General features: G+C 44.2%; 1 protein-coding gene across 1 annotated transcript in view; it reads right to left on the reverse strand.

Moving 5' to 3' along the window:
* LOC126470163 (katanin p60 ATPase-containing subunit A-like 1) overlaps positions 1-22,983 on the reverse strand; it is a 169,402-nt gene that overhangs the window by 97,323 nt on the left and 49,096 nt on the right. The window contains exon 2 of the mRNA XM_050097790.1: positions 20,016-20,230. Within this exon, the coding sequence (XP_049953747.1) occupies positions 20,016-20,230 (215 nt within the window). The remainder of the gene's footprint in view (positions 1-20,015; positions 20,231-22,983) is intronic.

Here is a 22,983-nt window from a genome sequence, read left to right on the forward strand (position 1 = left end):
TCTGAATCTGCTTAGTGTATTCATCTCTTGGTCTCCCTCTACGATTTTTACCCTGCACACTGCCCTCCAATGCTAAATTTGTGATCCCTTGATGCCTCAAAACATGTCATACCAACCGATCCCTTTTTCTAGTCAAGTTGTGCCACAAACTTCTCTTCTCCCCAATCCTATTCAATACCTCCTCATTAGTTACGTGATCTACCCACCTTATCTTCAGCATTCTTCTGTAGCACCACATTTCGAAAGTTTCTATTCTCTTCTTGTCCATACTAGTTATCGTCCATGTTTCACTTCCATACATGTTTACACTCCATACAAATACTTTCAGAAACGACTTCCTGTCACTTAAATCTATACTCGATGTTAACAAATTTCTCTTCTTCAGAAACGATTTCCTTGCCATTGCCAGTCTACATTTTATATCCTCTCTACTTCGACCATCATCAGTTATTTTACTCCCTAAATAGCAGAACTCCTTTACTACTTTAAGTGTCTCATTTCCTAATCTAATTCCCTCAGCATCACCCGATTTAATTTGACTAAATTCCATTATCATCGTTTTGCTTTTGTTGATGTTCATCTTATATCCTCCTTTGAAGACACTGTCCATTCCGTTCAACTGCTCTTCCAAGTCCTTTGCTGTCTCTGACAGAATTACAATGTCATCGGCGAACCTCAAAGTTTTTACTTCTGCTCCATGAATGTTAATACCTACTCCGAATTTTTCTTTTGTTTCCTTTACTGCTTGCTCAATATACAGATTGAATAACACCAGGGGGAGGCTACAACCCTGTCTCACTCCTTTCCCAACCACTGCTTCCCTTTCATGCCCCTCGACTCTTATAACTGCCATCTGGTTTCTGTACAAATTGTAAATAGCCTTTCGCTCCCTGTATTTTACCCCTGCCACCTTTAGAATTTGAAAGAGAGTATTCCAGTCAACATTGTCAAAAGCTTTCTCTAAGTCTACAAATGCTAGAAACGTAGGTTTGCCTTTTCTTAATCTTTCTTCTAAGATAAGTCGTAAGGTTAGTATTGCCTCACGTGTTCCAACATATCGTCTGCCACATATCGTCGGATATCGTGACATACAGAGCGAGCACGCCTCCGGCCATCATGTTCTATGATGTGGCGTAGACCACCGACACCTCATCATCTACTCGTGGCTTCACCATTCTTCAACCACTTTTCATACGTATATGCTAATAACATACCATAGAACCTGGCGACTAGCTTCGTTGTTTCCAAGACGCTCGTTTCCAGGCGACTTTCCATAACAATTTGCCCTTTGTCAAAATCACTTACGTCACTGCATTTCTCCTTGCGGCTCATATCGTCGCTAGAATGGTTCCTCATTCGTATTCGCTATAATTATACAGCGTTATTCTAAAGTACATCCGGGTTTTCAGAAGACATACAGAAAGTAGACACATATGAGTGGAGAGAGCATTTTCCCAAGTTTTAAATTCACTTTACAGATGCTAAATATGGGCACAGTTTGTGGCAAGGCAAATGTCAATACGTGCGTGCAGTGCACTTAGGTTGCTGCTGCCGTTGCTACTTGGGAAGGTGCAACGGTAGCAGTCCTCTTTGGAGATCTGTTCAGTGGGTTGCGTATCTGCAGGCGTAAACAAATTCGATGCAACAATCCGGAGTGGATGGTTTACGAGTATCTACACTGATGGAGAAAAACCGCAACACGAAGGAGTTGTGCTACTTAAAAGCAAGTTGGCAGGCCTGCAGCCAATCTGTCTGCGTGCTAGACACGCTGGACCTATACCTGGAGTTGTGGTCTCGGGTGCGATTTCGTATGACAACAGGAGCACTCTCACGGTTATATTACGCACCCAGACTGCAAAACTGTACGTCAATCTACGTTAATTATGTTTTGATGTAGCGATTTTTTCCATCATTTTATGTTCTGATTTGCCTACCCCCTGATACTGCACTCTGCACTCTGCAACTACTTCACGGCATGTTTTACTGATCGAAATTTGGAGGGATATTCTGTATGCGTCATTTTATTGTGATGTCTTGTAGAGGTACGGAGCTGCTTGTGAATAACTCTATATACTTTCATTACTGCGTCACATGAATGCGTCATTCTACATCTGTATCTACACTTCGCAAAACACTGTGAAGCGCATTGCAGAGGGCACGTCCCATTGTACTAGCTATTACCGCTTTTTCCCTTTCCATTCATGCGTGGAGCATAAGAAGAACGATTGCTTAAATGCCTGTGTACATGATGTAAAAAGTCTAACACTGTCTTCGCAATATGTACGGGAGATATACGTAGGGGGTTGTAACATACTCCTCGATTCATCACTTTAAGTTGGTTCTAGAAACTTTCCAGATGGGTTTTCACAGGATGGTTTGCGTCCATCGCAAACGATTGCCAGTTCAGTCTCCTTTGTGGATTGAATGCATTTCCCTAGAATCCTACCAGTGAACAGCGCAGTATTACGCCTGCTATAACTAGCCTGTGTGATCGGTTCATTTCATACCATTATGTACTGTTACATCCAGCTATTTGCATGAGATGACCAATTCAAGCTGTGACTCTTTTATATTATAGTCATAGAAAACTAACTTTTTTCGTTTTTTGAAGTGCACAGTGTTTAATTTCGCACACTTTGAAATCTTATCAGTATTTGACTGAATGTTTGTGCGGATTCTTTCAGGTAGTACTTCATTATATAACTGTCATCTCCGAGGTTACTGTTAATATTGTCCGCAGTGTTATTAATAAACAATATAAATAACAAGGGTCCCAACCCACTTTCCCAGAGCACAGCCGAAGTTACTTCTACATCTGTTGATGACTCTGCTTCCAAGATAACTGCTCCGTGCTCCCTCCAAAACATCCTCAATACAGTCACTAATTTTGCTTGATACACAATACCCTCGAACTTTTGCTAATAAGCGTACATCTACGTCTACATCTACGTGATTACTCTGTTATAAAGTGCCTGGCAGAGGGTACAATGAAACACTTTCAAGCTGTCTCTCTACCGTTCCACTCTCGAACGGCTCGCGGGAAAAACGAGCACTTAAATTTTTCTGTGCAGGCCCTGATTTCTCTTATTTTATCGTGTCGATCATTTCTCCATATGCAGGTGCCAACAGAATGTTTTCGTAATCGGAGAAGAAAACTGGTGATTCAAATTTCATGAGAAGATCCCGTCGCAACGAAAAACGCCTTTGTTTTAATGACTGCCTCTCCAATTCGCGTAATATGTCTGTGGCAATATCTCCCCTATTTCGCGATAGTACAAAACGAGCCGCCCTTCTTTGAACTTTTTCGATGACATCCGTCAGTCCCACCTGATGCGGATCCCACACCGCACAGCAATACACCAAAATAGGGCGCACAAGCGTGGTGTAAGCCGTCTCTTTAGTAGACCTGTTGCGCCTTCTAAGTGTTCTGTCAGTGAATCGCAGTCTTTGGTTTGCTCTACCCACAACATGATCTATGTGATCGTTCCAGTTAAGGCTATTTGCAATTGTAATCCCTAAGCATTTAGTTGAATTTACAGTCTTAAGATTTGTGTCTTATCGCGTAATCGAAATTTCGCGGATTTCTTTTAGTACTCACGTGAATAAATTCACATTTCTCTTTATTCAGGGTCAGTTGCAACTTTTCGCACCGTGCAGATATTTCATCTATATTTTGCAATTCGTTTTGGTCATCTGATGGCTTTGCAATACGGTAAATGACAGCATCATCCGCAAACAATCAAAGAGGGCTACTCAGATTGTCTCCTATGTCGTTAATATAGATCAGGAACAATAGAGAGCCTATAACACTATCTTGGGAAACGCCCGATATACTTCTGTGTTACTCTATGGCTTTCCATCTATTACTACGAACTGTGACCTTTCTGACAAGAAATCACGAATCCAGTCGCACGACTGAGGTGATGTTCCATAGGCACGCAGTTTGGTTAGACGACGCTTGTGAGGAACGGCGTCGAAAGCCTTCTGGAAATCTAACTATGTGGAATCAATTTGACGTCCCCTGTCGATGTGGACTGTGGTGTGTCCAAAGCGATTCCGGCATCAATATGGGGAGTCTGGGGAGGACTGAGTATCTTGAAGTGGCGTCGATATTTTCATCAGGACGGTCTCGCCGCCACCTCAACGGCCATCGCGGTCGACCCGATGCAATGCGTGGTTATGGATGGTCACTCTGTCAGTGTTGGTCATGCGCGGCTCAGAAAGGCACGCCACATCATTTCCGTTGCGACGAAGCAAGTGCTCCAATTCGTACTTCTTGTCAGAAACGCTAGTGGATATCCAGTTTAGGGTATGGAATGCCCTCAGTCTAATCTGAGCCATCACTGAAGACAGTTATGACAGCGTCAGCCACAATGACGACCTAGGAAAACTTGTCAGTGAGGGCCCGTAGTTTCGTGATGGTTTGCGTCGTAACTCGTGGATACTAAATTCTTTAAACAAATCTTTGATTTATTTCAGGGTTCCTGCGAATTCTGAGGGTATTTGCAGCTGGTAATGGGCCCCGGAGTTGTGTCGTTTTGATAACGGTGGGGTGGGGAAGCAATTTCGGCGTTAAATCCGCTGCGGACTCGTTCTGGCCGCTGCTGCTGACTGGTGACAGTTCATTAAAGCGGGAAACTGTTCGGGGGTTGAGGTGTACATGGTTAGGCGTGTTGCAGTGGTGAGTGTGTCTTGCACGGAGCTGCAGTACCGGTATGTCGTCAACTTTCCAATATTTTAACGTAATTTGGCACTGGCTATAATGTGCTCGATGTGCTTCACCACATGGCACTCACGTTTGCTGAGTTATTCCTCAGTGTGACACATTTTCGAGACAGGTGATTCCCAGCGTACGTTACGCACGCTGGTTTCACGTGACACTGCTGTGCGTCATGATAAAATACCTCAGAGCGTTAGTACTGCGTGGGACCTTCAAATTCCTCGTAGTTCGTAACTGTCACCTTAAGGTGCAATAAGTTGGTAGGTCGACAAGTTCTTGTGTTTGTTCAATTAGGTCGCCAGGAACCGGAGCTGCCTAATCCTGCCTTCATTTGGACGTTCAGTGGTGGACACTTGGTCATGACTTTCACGCTGTCTACGGTGAAGTTCTCGGGAAGCGCTGCCACTATGGCTCTGTTTTCAGATCTGTCAGGCCGGATGTCACGGACGACCACCTGAATCTTGTATTTCTGTCCAGTAGGATATATGTAGAATTAGAAACTTTGTTTCCCAAAACCTTGGAGAAGGAATATATTGTCTTTCAAGGTGTCTGCCGGAAACCTAAACGTTTTAGGTTTGAACGCTGTCTTCAGCTGACCAGTGAGACCAGTGGGTAGCTCACTGAGTTCCTCGTAGTTGCTGGTCGTGCATCGACAGGTGGGGGTAGCCTCCCAATGGCCGTCTTTTATCATATCTCTTCGTTAATTCACTCCTCAGCAAGCAGTGATAACTAGTTGCTGGTCGGAACGTTGTCAGTCATCTGAGGAGTGTCCTATGCGCCCATGTTGTCGTCAGAGTCTTTTGAGTCAGACTCTTCTATTCCCTGGGTGCCAGCATATCGATTTCACTCCACCCTCTGTTACTGAATAATTTCGCGCGCTTTGTGCTTAATGTGCTCACTAGTCCTGTAACGAACGCGGTAAACAAAGTTTCTGTAGTGTTCAGCGAGTGATTCAGCATGGGCGCTAAGCAGTTACGAGACCAATGATTTATCACCAGTTACCCTTAGAGCTACTTCAAGGTAGGTTTCATGTTTTTAATACACGCATTGTTCATTCTTTCTCACATGTTATTCGAGGGAGGAATGATCGTATTCGGAGAAAACGGCATGGAGTGCATGGAACAAGCAGGCCGAAGTGGCCGTGCGGTTAAAGGCGCTGCAGTCTGGAACCGCAAGACCGCTACGGTCGCAGGTTCGAATCCTGCCTCGGGCATGGATGTTTGTGATGTCCTTAGGTTAGTTAGGTTTAACTAGTTCTAAGTTCTAGGGGACTAATGATCTCAGCAGTTGAGTCCCATAGTGCTCAGAGCCATTTGAACCATTTTTTTGCATGGAACAAACACCGCATCTAAAAAAGAAAATAGCGACAGCTCAAGGAATAAAAGTTATTTTGTCATCCTGCCACTGAATTGTCTGCAAAGAAAGAGGGCGGTAATGACGTATTTAAAAAAAACATGTATCTATCATTGCTTTGTAGTCCATATTTAAAAAAAGAAAATCATGACTGACAGTAGAAAAAAGTTTTTTGTAAAAAAATATTACATTTCTTTCCAAACACTGGAGTCTGTGTTTATCATTAACCCCCGTCACTGTTCCATGTGTTGACCTGTGATCTTGCAATGTAAATCACTTAAATATGTTAGCCGGTCGGTGTGACCGAGCGGTTCTAGGCGCTACAGTTTGGAACCGCACGACCGCTACGGAAACACAGTGGAGTTTGAGCCTGACGGAATAACTACATTTAATGGTAATTCACTTGAAAACGTTGTAAACTTACAGTTGTACATCAAAAAATACGTGGAGTGCATTAACAATATTTACTTGCACATCTATATGAGCAGACATTAATAAAGAGTGGAAGCCATCTTAAATTAATTCGAAATAAATTCACTGTTTGCAAATATCTTGGCATTGGCTGTGTTAGGTATAGACTTACTATCTGTTAGTGAGATATAAGAACTTGTGCCGGACAAGGACTCGAACCTGCTTATCGCGAAAAGTCGCCTTAACCACTATGGCCATCCACCCACGCCTCCCGAACGGACCCATACTTCCATATGTCCGCTATCTATATCCCTATGACATTGTCCAGTATATTCATCACTTAATGCCTACAGCTTTACTCAGTATTCCCGCACCGGTGAGGACGAGACTGTGAGGAATCGAGACCCTTGCGATCACAGTGGCATGTAATATTTACTTTCGTGTCTGGATGAATAGACGTTAATGACGACTTACAGCCGTCCGAAATTAATTAGAAAGCCTACCATCAGCTGTGCCTCATAGACCGACTCAAACTTTCACTGTATAGGTATGCAGACAGTGTGACATATGGAAGTTTATGTCGGTCCGGGAAGTGTGCATTGATAGCTGAAGCTGTTAAGGCGACCGCTCGTCATCATTGGGAAATTCGAGTACGAGTGCCGGTCCAGCATAAATTCTCTTACAGGAAAAAAATTAGATACGTATTACAATTCGGGATCTGATTACTGGTTGGAAAAAGAATGAGAAGATTCTGATGCAGATTAAATTGTAATTTAAAATTAGCTAGAAATTATCAAAATTACGCCAAAAAGATGAAGGAAGAAATGTATCTTGCATGTAAATATGTATGCAACAATTAATAAAGATTTTGTACAAGAATATTTGTTTTCATATTCAATACACTATCAAGAATGGGTTGGTTTCTTTGACACCGAGTTGAGATTCGGATTTCCCCACCAAAGTTGTGTACCTACAAAATATTTGCAAGAACACTCCTTCTTCTTCACCATTATCATTTTCTTCCAAATAACTGCTCAGGAAAACTTTAGTCAACACAATGCTAGCTGTCAAAGCTACCCCTTGCACACAATAAAAGTGCACATTACATCCACACGAACTTCCTGTCGCATTATACATTCCATCATGTCACTGAATGCTGACCAGTTATCTGACATATTCTGTCTATGGCAAAATACAAAGCTTCATATACCCTTCCCAGGTCACATTAAATTTTATTTAATCATATACAACGTTGGGCGACATGCATGCGATCGTTTAGTTGGCGTCACGGATTTTCTAAACAAACTCCAATGGTAGACATTACAAGAGTGGCGTTGTGTTTCACAGAAAGGTTTACTGTAGAAAATCCGACAGAGTATGTTCGGAGAAAGATGTATTATTTCCTGCCACATACATCTCGTAGGATGTTCACAAAGAGGAAATCAGAGGATTCAAATTCAAATTGCTCTGAGCACTATGGGACTTAACTTCTGAGGTCATCAGTCCCCTAGAACTTAGAACTACTTAAACCTAACTAACCTAAGGACATCACACACGTCCATGCCCGATGCAGGATTCGAACCTGCGACCGTAGTGTTCGCGCGGTTCCAGACTGTAGCGCCTAGAACCGCTCGGCCACTTCAGCCGGCGGAATCCGAGGAATTAGAGATAATACTAAGGCTTACCTACAATCATTCTTTTCATGCACCATTCACAAATGGAACGGGGATGGGGTTAAATGATAGAGGTAGCAGAAGTTCCGTTTCTGGAACGAAATGTAAGTAATGGATTTGTTTCTAAAATAACTGTATTCTAAAGTCAGTCACGATTTTATTTTTTAAACACCGCCCGTGTTTCGACCTGTCAGTGGTGATTGTGATGCATTCCATGCTGTCTTCTTCAAATATAACCATTCCACTCTTGAACAGTACACGAGAACAAATTAACAATGCATGATGGAATTGCTCTGCATCTCATGATTGCTTACTGTTATGGTCCTCTGTAATATATAATTGTTTAACATGCGTTGCACATTATGTGTGTTCAGTAATGATAAATTGTAATAGAATTACACATGACAGTGACCAAAGTTGGAGTCACTATGGTTGAACGCAGTGCGTGGCAACGATGTCTTCAGCAGAACCACTTTTTCAGCATCACTCGCTCATCGTTTCATTGTAATAATTATTAATTATTAGGAGAGCAGGTTACCAGGTTTGGCTGTAGGAGTTGGCTGTGTATTTAGCTTCTGTGATCCAGGGACCGAGGGACATGATTGGGGCGGATATAATGCACAACTGGTTCAGGGAGTGGGGTGGGGGGTGGAGGCGCTTCATGTGTTAATTCAGGCTACAACCAGCAGCAGCTACCCTCGCGATGTGTTTCCGCCAGTGCGCTCTTAGCTGCATAATATACATCTGCTGTAGGTCCTTCACACAATCAGTGATAGTTAAATACCACTGCTTGCATGTCCAAGGAGGGAGTGGTAACTGTTAAATCTAGAACCAGGGGACTATCAGTGTAATACTGCTACATATATGTTGAAGGGACTCGGAGAAACATTACGAATGTTTTAAATAAATAGATTATGCAATATGAAAAGTATGTTTCTCCGATTTTTTAAAAATGTCCTGCCTTTTTTACAGCACTGGCGTGTTTTGAACGTATCACTGCTACACACATATCTGGAGGGACCTAGAAACAATAAACAGTCCGTTTCATATTGAAGCTATCCCACTCGTATTTGTTTAATCTTCCGCTGTTTTTACATTCGGTGACGTCCATTTTGATGTCAAAATGTCAGACTTTTCTTGGGCAGCCGTGTTTGAATCCTACAGCCATATTGGGTAAGAAATTGTCGTGATAACGACGATAAATTATAGGAGCAAGAAATGCAGTAGTTCTAATAAGGTAATAAATTATAGCAACAGCCATAGTAGTCTGTGCAATAAATTAAATCCTAAGTATACGCCAACATATGCAGTCCAACTCATAGGATAACACACCATATTCGTAAGTTAGATCCTCAATAAACGCAGGATAACAGCACAAGCAACCTACAGGGAAAAGGGGAAGAAGGTGGAGGGGGTCAGGGGGAATAAGAGAGAGGCAGATAGTAATGATACGAGGGGCGTTTGAAAAGTCCTTGCAAAATCCGAGAGATGGCACCACCGGTGTATATCGAGGTCATGTTTAGCTAGTAGCATCTTTGGAAAGAACGCACACCAAGTTTCAGCCATATTGGTCTATTTCTGTGTGTTTGGCATTCGTGTGAATCAAGGAATTCGAGCGATTGTCAAAAAATGGACGAAAAAGAATTTCGTGTGGTGATTAAACATTACAAAACGACACAGGAGACTAAGGAGAAGCTTGATAAACATTACGGTGTCTCTGCACCTTCAATTAGAACAGTTTATAAGTGGTTTCAAAATTTTCGGAGTGGCCATATGGGCACAAGTGACGTTGAACGCTCTGAACGCCTCATGGAGGTTACAACTCCAGAAATCATTGATAAAATCCATGATATAGTGATGGATGACAAAAGAGTTAAGGTGCCTGAGATTGCTAGTGCTGTGGGCATCTCGAATGAACGGGTACATAATATTTTTCATAAACATTTGGACATGAGAAAGCTATCCGCAAGATGAGTTCTGCGACTGCTCACGCTTGACCAAAAACGGAATCGTGTGAAGTGTTGCAAGGATGGTTTGCAGCTGTTCAGGAAGAATCCGCGGGACTTTAAGTATCGTTTCGACACTGTGGATGAAACCTCGTACTCCAGAGACCAAACAACAATCTAAACATTGGGTTTACCAAGGGAGAATCTGCATCAAAAAAGGCGAAGACAATTCCTTCGGCCAGAAAGATTATGGCTACTGTCTTTTGGGATTCACAAGGGATAATCCTCATCGACTATCTGGAAAAGGGTAAAACTATTACAGGTGCATATTATTCGTCATAATTGGACCGTTTGAAAACCGAGCTGAAAGAAAAACGCAGGCGATTGGACCGCAAGAAAGTCCTTTTCCATCATGACAATGCATCAGCACACACCTCAGCAGTTGTGGTCGCAAAATTAATGGAAATAGGATTCTAACTCGTTTCACATCCCCCCTATTCTCCAGACTTGGCTCCATTGGACTACTATTTGTTCCCCAATTTGAAGAAATAGCTGGCGGGACAAAGATTTTATTCAAATGAGGAGGTGATTGCAGCAACTAATAGCTATTTTGCAGACTTGGACAATTTCTATTATTCGGAAGGGATCAACAAATTAGAACAGCGTTGGACGAAGTGTATAAGTCTAAAAGGAGACTATGTCGAAAAATAGAAAAGGTTTACCCCAAACACGTAAGTAGTTTTTATTTTTGCATGGACTTTTCAAACGCCCCTTGTAGGTCATAATCATTGCCCAGGACCCTCTCAGTCAAGTTTGATTGTGATGTCATAGTGTTGGCCGTACTGCATCCGCCATATTGAGTCACAAATTATCCCAATTGGGTAATAAATATCAGCAATAAGGTAATAAACTGTAGTGATAAGGATAATTAATTGGGTAATATATTACATTCTAAATAAACACCAACATTTGTCCTTCAACCCATAAGATCCACTCCAGGGTAATAAATTAGGTCCGAAATAAACAATGGATAACAGCCCAAGTGGCATAGAGGGGTGGTGGCGGGGATTTGGAGTAGGGAAGGAGTGAACTAAGGACGATAGTTCATAAATCTTTGCCTCAATTACGGTGGCTAAGAGGGTATGTGGCCAGAGTCACCAGCTTCAAAAGTGGAGGGGTTTGCTGCCAGTGAACCTGGTTGCCCTTTCGTTAGTACCTGCAAGGAGGTTTCCAGAGCAGAGCCAGTCCCTCAGAACTAACGACACAAGCGGGTAATGAGGTAGTGCCACGGGCTGTGGTATGCTGGTTTCCTACACTCAAACCCCATTTTACACCAGCGACTTTCTCGCCACAAACGACTACTCATTGTTGGTGCGCATTCTGTGCTTGCGTGTAAATCAGCAGCCAGCTAAGTAGGGAGCGGAACAGTGACGTCAGTGACCGACTGCCTGTGCCTAGTGTGGAGCTATGAAATCTTGAGCATGTTTCAGGCTTTGCATGCGCAGAACAGATTATGTCGTCGTCTGCTATCATCAGAAGTTAAGGGAGGTAGACCAGGGTGACGCTCGATTTGGAACCGATGTACACGTTCCTTTTTTTTCCAACTAAAAACAAACAAATTACCAAACTGACTTTAGACATTTATTGTACACCCTTAAGATTGTTTTCTCTCTTTTTAAGTAAAATATTTGCGCCCAGAAGACACTACACGACATCGACGAAAAATCTTCACAGAGTGCGAAGGCGGCTGGTGGGAGCTCTGAACGCCACAATTTTCGACCTAGAACAAAATTTCAAAAACTGCTTTGAAACTGATGATATTGTCTAACGTAATACGTACGGATATTTTAAATGGTTTTTAACAAAATGGCTTCACTCTGAAGTACAAGTCAATGTTTTGGGAAAAGAATCGTTATAAAAATGCTGGCGCCCGATAGCGTCCCAGTTGGGTTTAATCTGATTCAGATAAGCCGAATTTTAAGACCAAGACATCAACGTGAGCTCACAATCATGCTCCTCAAACCATTGCAGCACGATTCTGGCCTTCTGACACGGACTGTTATCCTGCTGGAAGATGCCATCGCTGTTGAGGAAGACATCAAGCATAAGGAGTTACAGGTGGTCCCCAATATTGTTCATGGAGTCCAGATGTGTCATGGTGCCTTCGATTACTTCCGCAGGTCCCATGGAAGCCCAGGCGAATCTCCCCCATTCCATAATACTACTCAGACTGGCCTGCGTCCGTGGTGCGCTGCATGTTTCGAGCAGCAGAGCGCCTGGATGACGGCGTATCTGGACACGACCATCGACTTGGTTTATCAATAAATGGGATTCATCCGACCAGGCGACACAGTTCCACTGACCCGCTGCCCAGTCACGGTGATCCCGTGCCCACTGTAATTATAACCGACGATGTTGTTGGGTCAACGTGGGAGCACGTAGGGGTCCTCTGCTGCGGAACATCACTGTGCGCCGAATGGTGTGCTCCAAAACACTTGTGCCTGCACCAGCACTGTACTCTGTAGTTAGATATGCCACAGATCGCCACCTATCCTGCTTTAGAGAGCGGGCAAGCCTCCGTTCCCTATGTTCCGTGATGAGGTATGGACGTTTATTCATTTACGTTATTATTTACGCATTGTCTAGGTTTTTACTTTGTACACATATTGTAAAACGTATTGTCATCTGCTCCTGGTTTCATCATTCTTCAACCACTTTCCATAGACGGTCACGACAGTAGCAAGCGAAAAGCCGACTAGCTTCGCCGTTTACTAGATGCTCGCTTACAGGCACTGGGCCAAAACAATCTGGTTTTTGTCAAAGTCGCTTAAGTCAGCGGATTTCCGCAATTGCCCTACTTATCGTCGCTAGAATGATTCCCCATTCGTTACTGCTCTGCTCATATACACTATGTGATCAAAAGTATCCGGACACCCCCAAAAACATACGTTTTTCATATTAGGTGCATTGTGCTGCCACCTACTGGCAGGTACTCCATATCAGAGACCTCAGTAGCCATTAGACATCGCGAGAGCGGAGAATGGGGCGCTCCGCGGACCTCGCGGACTTCGAGCGTGGTCAGGTGATTGGATGTCAGTTGTGCCATACGTCTGTACGCGAGATTTCCACACTCCTAAACATCCCTAGGTCTACTTTTTCAGATGTGATAGTGAAGAGGAAACGTGAAGCGACACGTACAGCACAAAGCCGTGAAAATGATGGTCCCTCGCAAAGTCACTGTCACCTTGCAGGTGCCAAACTGCACAGCAGACAGCTCTGACAACGCACGAATTTTGGTGCTGCCGTGTAAACGAAAATGGTCACTCGTGACGGACGAGACAGAGTACAGGATAAATCGTCCGAGTTGTTGCAGTAGACTCACTTGCCACGAGTTCTCAACTGAGACAAGAAGTTGTTCGTGTAAAATGGGCTCAAGGTGAAACAAGAAGGTTGCCTCACAGGGGCAGTGGACGAAAGCAGGTCGGTAAGATCGGAGCCAGTTGGCACCCTTGGCCCTGCAAATTGCGCAAATGGAACTACACTCATCAGGAAACCGCCAGAGACCAAAATTACACAACTGACAATGTAGAAAAACGCAACAGGCAAATAAAACAACCACGAAAGCATGACAGTCGTGCTCGAAAAATGTTACACAGCGTGGCAAACAAGCCCTACGGCAGCAACAACGACATCAAGCTCGTGAGGCCTCACAACACACACGCTTTGTACCACAGATGATGGGTATCTGGCGGCGGAATGCGTGTCCGGCACTCCTTGTGAAGCCAAGCCAAGTCCGCTGAAGCGGGCAGTGGCGCTGCGGTGGTCGTGAGCAGTGCACTCTGCACTCGTGCCGACGAACGCTTATCCGGGCCGCCGGGCTCTAGATGAACCGGCGCGGCGTTTCAATCTATCGCGCGATAGAACACACCAATGAGCATGTTTCAAACCGGTCGACACTAAAATGGGCTAGGGGGAGATTAGCAGTCGGATGTGCACAGTCGTGAGATTACGATGGAATCTCAAATACCACATTCATCTTCAGTCATGCAATGTAGTATAAGGGGCAGTTGTATGAAAATGAGGCAGATGGATAAAAGTAAGTAAAGTGTTCATTATTTCAGATGTAATCGCCATAACTGTTGACACTTTGCCGTCCGCCCGTCTCTTATAAATTTATTCGCTTGGTGCCGGCAGCGCTAATTCGGATTGGCTTGTCGCCGGCCGCTTGTCACCTTTGGGTTAATGACAAGCTTCAAACACATTGATTTTTGCGAGCTTTAATTTCTCCGGAAATCCTCCATTTTGCTGTATCGTTCCACAAACTCGAATTTTCTTTTCAAGTAACTTCTCTGCAAGTTCTACACTGTTATAATAATTATCTATGCAGAAGTGATGCCACTTTCCATAAGAAGGTGTCAATAGTTCCATCATTGTTTTTGCTAAAGGTTGTCCAGCGCCGGAACATATCTCGAATGAGGAAATGTATCCCTTACTCGAATCACACAGCTCCGAAAGCCATATTTGGTAATTTTCGACGGATTGTAAACTTTAAAATTTAACTGTCCACGCCATGGTTTCATTCCTTCATCAACTGAGATGTTTTGACTTAGATTAAACGTTTCTTTAAACTTTATGGAAAAATAATCAGTTACGAATTGCACTTTGAAAACCCGGTCGGCATTATTCGGTTTATTGTTGTTGTCGGAAAAATGTAAAAATGATAATATTTGTCTGAATCGTTTTGCGAAATATCGGTGTGTCTATCAACGAAGTTCGGGCCCCATAACGTCGACAAATTTGGCATTTTTTAAAATCCAGTTCCCTTCTATTGAAATTTTGACTGTAATACTTATTGGTTTCGTTGCTAATATATTCAAACAGATCGTTCCCAATACATAATTCTACGATATCCACCACGCTCTGTGTATCTTTGGGAAACATGTGTGGTCCTGGAGATCCTTCAAATTTGTTATTGGTCCTCAGTAAATTCTTCCGAATCAGATGGCAACCGTAGCGTTCGCCGAGTTCTTCTTGGACGTATTTCACTATCTATCCTCTGACGGTTTTGCTTAATTTTCATTTTTTTGATATCCAATGTCTTCTTCCCAATCACGCCTGAACGTCAGACAAGACGTCCGCGCATTCATCGTAAATAATCGTATCGTCTCTTCCGTTTGCCATGATGAAAGTGCACAAGTACTTATAAAAACAAAAAACTTGATGCGGTGTGTAACTTATTGTTACCTAAACAAAACACCAACAGAATGAAAATGATACTTAAGTGCTGTCACAGGCCACTGTGCGATAATATGCTCACGACCCCACTGTGATGTAGCCGGCCTCTCGGCGATACTGTGCACACGACACCACTGTGGTGTCGCCGGTCTTTGACGACTATTTCGCGCACGACACCGCTGTGGTATCGCCGGTCAGCAAAGTGTTAATACATTTATCCCTCTGCGAGGCAAGGGGGTCACTACCTTCTTGGAAAAGTGTTTGCGGTTGCCTACATAATGATGATTGTAACCATCCGTGCACCTCTTCGTCCGAAGCAAATCTACAGCCACGAGTATCGTTCTTCAGGGTTCCAAAAAAATGGTTCAAATGGTTCTGAGCACTATGGGATTTAACATCTGAGGTCATCAGTCCCCTATAACTTAGAACTACTTAAACATAACTAACCTATGAACATCACACACATCCAAGCCCGAGGATGGATTCGAACCTGCGACCGTAGCGGTCGCGTGGTTCCAGACTGAAGCGCCTAGAACCGCTCGACCACTGCGGCCGGCGGTTCCAAAAATCTGGAAATCGCATGGGGAGGGATCGGGACTGTATGGGGTACGTTTAAGAGATTCCCAGCGAAACGACTGCAATGTAGCCAACACAACCTGTCAACAAAATGCCCGCCCTCACGTTTCGACTACGCTGCAGAAGTTTCACTCGGATGCCCTTACACATACTCCATGGAGTCCCATTCTCTCCCCATGCGATATCCATAATTTTGGTGCCCTGAAGTAAGATACTAGTGGCAGTCGATTTGCTTCGGACGAAGAGGTACAAGCCCGGGTAAAATCACGGTTCCGTAAGCAACCGCAAACTTTTTCCGTGAAGCCACTGACCGTCTTGTCTCACAGTGGGATAAATGTATTAACAATTATGGCGATTACTTTTGAAATAATGAAGACTTTTCTTCCTTTTTTCCCATCTGTCTAGTTTTCATTTGTCTGCGCCTTATACAAATGCAGGAATGTGGTCAAACCCAAAGTTCTGTCAAGAATCCAGGAAAACTGACAAATAGTAATATCAGAGTCGTTCAATGTATGTTGAAATCCGACCGGAGACTTGTAAGATTCGTGGCAAACGCAGGCCACAGATTTGTCATTTGGAAGCGGAGCCAGCACTCCCACCACCCAGCCTGGTGTAAGTCCTTTCAGCCTGACTCAATTTCGGCGGCTCATGTGTCAATGTTGACACTTACTGATTCACGCAGCATGTCACGCGCCTTGGACCCAATTGCAGACCTCTCAATTCAAGAATAGTTACCGGAAATGAAGCTCCTACCTAACTTTCTAGTAACAATCAGCAACACTAACTATTAGAGATAGACGGTGACAGCACATAAAATAAGGCTCGTGAAACTAAAGAACTGCCGTGCATCAAAACTATCTAAACCGTAGCCTACGGAGTAGGCTGCGACTGGATTCGTGATTTCCTGTCAGAAAGGTCACATTCGTAGTAATAGACGGAAAGTCATCGAGTAAAACAGAAGTATATCCGGCGTTCCCCAAGGAAGTGTTATAGGCCCTCTATTGTTCCTGGTCTATATTAACGACATAGGGGACAATCTGAGTAGCCGTCTTAGATTGTTTCCAGATGATGCTGTCATTTACCGTCTTGTAAAGTCATCAGATGATCAAAAATACAAGCAAAATAATTTACATAAGATATCTGTATGGTGCGAAAAGTGGCAATTGACCCTGAATAAAGAAAAGTGTGAAGTTATTCACATGAGTGCTAAAAGAAATCCGCTAAATTTCGATTACCCGATAAGTCACACAAATCTTAAGGCTGTAAATTCAGACAAATACTTAGGGATTACAATTATAAATAACCTAAATTGGAACGATCACATAGATAATATTGTGGGTAGAGCAAACCAAAGACTGCGATTCATAGGCAGAACACTTTGAAGGTGCAACAGGTGTACTAAAGAGACTGCTTACAACACGCTTGTCCACCCTATTCTGCAGTATTGCTGTGCTGCGTGGGATCCGCATCAGGTGGGACTGACGGATGAAATCGAAAAAGTTCAAAGAAGGGCAGCTCGTTTTGTATAACCGCGAAATAAGGGAGATAGTGTCACAGACATAATACGTGAATTGAAGTGGTAATCATGAAAACAAAGGCGTTTTTCGTTGCGACGGAAATTTCTCATGAAATGTGAATCACCAGTTTTCTCCTCCGATTGCGAAAACATTCTGTTGCCACCCACCTACATAGGGAGAAATGATCATCACGATAAAATAAGAAAAATCAGGGCTCACACAGAAAAATTTAAGTGCTCGTTTTTCCCACGTGCCGTTCGCGAGTGGAACGGTAGAGAGACAGCTTGAAGGTGGTTCATTGAACCCTCTGCCAGGTACTTTATTGTGAATAGCAGAGTAATCACGTAGATGTAGATGTAAATGACGTCACTGAAAGAGTATGGATTTTTCAGCTAGTACCAGTCCAACGATGGTTTTTAGTCAAGTTAGTTCTAGCTACTGGAGTATCTTGTTCGCTGAGAGAAATATCGTAGTTGAGACACTATGGTATGTCAATGCGTTCTGTTTTTTTTTCAGCTGATGATAACCCCTCGGATCCTGAATTATGAAGATTTTGAGGTAATACGGAACAGCTGTCTGCTTCTCACACTGTGTAAACCAAGTGGAAGTGGCTGATGCCCTCTTCACTGGACTGGTGGGTCGGAGGATCGAGTTAAAAGTCTCAGCTCAGATTTAGATTTTCCGTGGTTTCGTCCTAGCAAGTGGGATAGATGCTTCACTACGGCCGGAACAGCATCCCCCTCACGATACTGCCACAATTTTTGTGGTATCGATAGCTATGATGCGACGGCTTAGGTACAAGTTCTTAGGTTGGCACTACGAGAGCGGACGAACAACTCCGACCACAGCGCCCTCTAGCCGACGATGTGGAGCTCGACGAGCGCCGCTCCACGTTCAGCCCATTTGATTACGAGCAGACGACCTAGCAAGATTGTTTCTATTGCATAGTGGACGAGCCACTACAGATTTTGCCTTTGAAACTTCTAGTCGATGTTAGCTTTGATTGATGTTCGGCTTCGCATGAACGCCAAAGTTAAGTAACAATTTAAGTATTCATATTCTTCCTATAGTAAAGGTGCTTTAAATTTACACGCAGTACCGAAGTACTTCACCCTTTCCTGCTCCTACTCGCGTCCTTTACTCTCGGCCTTTTTTGCAGAAGCGGTTCACAGGAGCAGATCCACGCGCTGGAGCAGATACAAAATTTTTAATGAACTCGAAGACGGGGGATCACAAGCGCTCACCCTCTTCTCTTTTATTCCAGCATACTATCATTCATAGAGCGAAGGCTGTGACTGGAGATTTCATGAAAAATGTTCCAGGGAAAACAAATGGCCAACTCATAGCTGTAGTATCAACATTCACTATTTGAGCAGAAGTATACGGTTACCCTTATATAATACGGAACTGACCACTGGATGTCACGTGAGGCGGATCCGCCAGTAGAAACGGAGGTGTGGAGTGTGTTATCAGTAGAGGAGTAGTAACGGCAGAATGGGTCGATCAGGAGAGCTTAGTGACTTCGAACATGGACTGTATAGTCACTGCATGTCACCTAAGTAATGAATCCATCACGGATATTTCGGCCGTTCTAAAGCTTCACAAGTCGACTGGTGATGCGATTGTGAAGTGGAAATGCAAAGGAACAACAACAGCTAAACCAAGACCATGCAGACTCAATGTATCGACCAACAGGGACCGTCGAGCACTGGGGTAGGCTGATTGTAAAAAGTCGTATGAAATCAGCGGTAAAAATTACTCATGAATCTCAGTCCATCTAGCATAATGACTGCATAAGGAGTCGAAAAGAATGGCGTACTCTTATGGAATAATTCCTGTTAAGTCACAAATTTCTGTAGTAAGCGCAAAGAGACACTTGTAGTGATGTAAAGTGCGACGCCACTGAAGAGTGAGTTGTTGGAAACGAGTGATTTTGAGTGATGAATCACGCTACACCCATCGAGAATCCGATGAGAGGTTTTAGTTTGTTGAGTGCCTACAGAACGTTGCTTGCCATGATATATAGTGCCTACGGTGAAATACGGTTACAGATGGCCGTATGGGTGCATTTTTCGTGGCTAGGATGTGGTTTCCTTACTGCACTTAAGAAAGCGCTGTACTGCGTACAGCAGGGGAACACTTCGGAGACAATCCTGGTTTATACCAGCGGGACAATGTTCCCTGTCGTAAAGCAGCATCTGTGAGATAATGTTTTGTGGCCAATAATATGCCTAAAATGGAGTGGCCTGCTTAGAGTGCCGGCATGAACGCAAAGAAAAACCTTTAGCGTGAGTCAGAACGTCAACTTTACTCCAGACCCCAGCATCCAACATCACTACCATCTCTGGTTTCGACTCTCGAGGAAGAATGCCATTCCTCCACAGTCATTGAGACACGTCATTGAACGTGTCCCCAGCAGAACTGAAGTCGTTATAAAGGCGAAGGAAGCACGCACCCCTTATTAACGTCCACTAATAGGTGTCTGGATACTTTTGATCATATAGTGTATGTAAATATTGTACGGTACCCGTTGACAAACCGCCACAGCCACAAAGTGAGGGTAGGCGGTTTGCGAGCGACTGACCTGTGGCGGGTGACTTGTTCCTGTGCAGGCGGGCGCGTGGGCGGTGAGCGGGCTGCGGGTGCTGCGTGGCGGCTGTCCTGCGCTGTGGCTGCGGGGGCGGCGCGTGCGACTGCCAGCGCGTCGTCGTCATCTTGGTGAAGGCGAACGGCTCCAGCAGCGTCATCGCGTCCATCATCCGCGTCACCTGGTGCAGCGCAGAGTGCGACGACCTCGGGCTGCAACACAGCACGCAGTCGGCTAAATGCGTACTGCCGATCTCTGCCTATCATGTGTTAGCATTGCCAGAGGGAACATTTGCTGTATGCTCGGACAACGAATGCACAATAAAAATCTCTACCAGTTCCATTATTTATATGACTGAACATCTCCTGCAACAGAAGTAATATCGTATGGGAAAGACGTGGAATCTATTGTTTCTTGACGAGACCACAAGTTGCGGTAATAAGTTACACGTATAAAAGACAGAGCTATTTATCTCGAGATAATATAGACAAATGGTGATGCCAATTCGCACGGGTACAAAATGGAACTGTTGCTTTGAAATAAAAATACCCCACTTGGCGACAGTAAGTGATACGTACGCAAGACAATGTCTGTTGTTTGTACGGGGTGATCCAAAGGTCAGTTAAAATTAGAAAATTCAATACTTCGCGGGGAAATGTAGACAGAGAGGTAAAAATATACACACATGCTTGGAATTAGATGGGGTTTTCTTGAAACCAAAAAAGTTCAGCAAATCACCAGCGCATGGCGTTTCACATAATAAACACATCAAAAAAATTTTGCTTCACCTCGGTTCCGAGAGTTCCGGAACCTGTTCAGAAAATTGGTATACAGATAAACATAAACATCATTTCCGCCATTTTTATTGCTCATGAAACCCACACATTGCATATTGCACCACCATACAGCGAGGCCTTCAGAAGTGGTGGTCCAGATTACCGTACACGTCGGTACCCCTAATACCCAGTAGCACGTCCTCTTGCATTGATGCATGCCTGTATTCGTCGTGGCATACTATCCACAAGTTAATCAAGGCACTGTTGGTCCAGATTGTGCCACTCTTCAACGGCGATTCAGAGTAGATGCCTCAGAGTGCTTGTTGGGTCACGTCGTCCATAAACAGCCCTTTTCAATCTATCCCAGGTATGTTCGATAGGGTTCATGTCTGGAGAACATGCTGGTCACTCTAGTCGAGAGATGTTGTTATCCTGAAGGAAGTCATTCACAAGATGTGCACGACGGGGGCGCTATTCGTCGTCCATGAAGACGAATACCTTACCCATATGCTGCTGATATAGTTGTACTATAGGTCGGAGGATGGCATTCACGTATCGTACTTCCGTTACGGTGCCTTCCATGACCACCAGCGGCGTACGTCGGTCCCACATAATGCCATCCCAAAACAGAAGGGAACCTCCACCTTGCTACACTCGCTGGACAGTGTGTCTAAGGCGTTTGGCGTGACCGAGATGCCTCCAAACACGTCTCCGATGATTGTCTGGTTGAAGGCACATGCGACACTCATCGTTGAAGAGAACGCGATGCCGATCCTGAGCGGCCGTTTCGGAATGTTGTTGGGCAAATCTATACCGTACTGCATGGTGTCGTGGTTGCACAGATGGATCTCGCCTTGGACGTCGGGAGTGAAGTTACGCATGATGCAGCCTATTGCGCTCAGTTTGAGTCGTAACACGACGTCCTGTGGCTGCATTATTCAACATTCTGACGTTGCTGTCAGGATTCCTCCGAGCCATAATCCGTAGGTACCGATCATCCACTGCAGTAGTAGCCCTTGGGGGGCCTGAGCGAGGCATGTCATCGATAGTTCCTGTCTCTTTGTATCTCCTCCATGTTCAAACAACATCACTTTGGTTCACTCCGAGACGCTTGGACAGTTCCCTTGCTGAGAGCCCTTCCTGGCACAAAGTAACAATGCAGAAGCGATCGAACCGCGGTATTGACCGTCTAGGTACGGTTGAACTACAGACAACACGTGCTGTGTACCTCCTTCCTGGAGTAATGAGTGGAACTGATCGGCTGTCGGACCCCCTCCGTCTAATAGGCGCTGCTCATGCATGGTTGTTTACATCTTCGGGTGGGTTCAATGACAGTCAAAGGGACTGTGTGTGTGATACAATAACCACAGTCAACGTCTATCTTCAGGAGTTCCTGGAATCGGGGTGATGCAAAACTTTTTTTGACGTGTATACAAAAGTAATAATTAGCATAAAAATTGATTTTTGGGAAAGACGGTGTTTTTTGTAACACATGCTCAACATATCGGCTGTCATTCATCAACAATACCTGTAGTGGAGCGACAATGTTGTGAGCAGCACTGAACAGTAGGTATGGTGAGAAACTGCCGTCGGATGTTTTCTTTTAGCATTCCTAATGAAATCGGATGATCGTGGTAGGCTTGCGACTGCAGATGACCCCACAATCAATAATGACACGGATTAAGGGCTGGGGTCTTGGGAGGTCAAGGATGACGGACGTGACAACGCAGCATTCGATCCTCACCAAGCGATGTACACAAGACGTCTTTCACAAGCATAGCAATATGGAGAGGAGCGCCATACTGAATAAAGGTCGTACCTTCCAGCACGTGTTTATAAACCTTCTCTCATTACAGCTCATTTTATACACGTTTCTCATGCGGCGTCACTGACATTTTACTGTCCAGCATTGTCTGTTAGCCAGTTTTTGCACTCGTTTTTGGTTTCAGTGAAACACTATGTCATTTCAGGCATGTATATCAATTTTTACCTCCCTATCTACATTATTCCCTGAATTAGCGGGTTTTAAAATGTTAACAAACTTTTAGGTCACCCTGTATATTAAACGGAGTTACACAAATGCACCGTATAGCACTGACCTAGTTTGTTAGACCTCACTACATTACGTGAAAAGCGGCAGGATTGATAACAAGCGTCAAGTGCATTTGGGATCATGGCAAGCGAGTGCG

This window comes from Schistocerca serialis, chromosome 3 (genome assembly GCF_023864345.2).
Source record: "Schistocerca serialis cubense isolate TAMUIC-IGC-003099 chromosome 3, iqSchSeri2.2, whole genome shotgun sequence".
NCBI lineage: Eukaryota > Metazoa > Arthropoda > Insecta > Orthoptera > Acrididae > Schistocerca > Schistocerca serialis.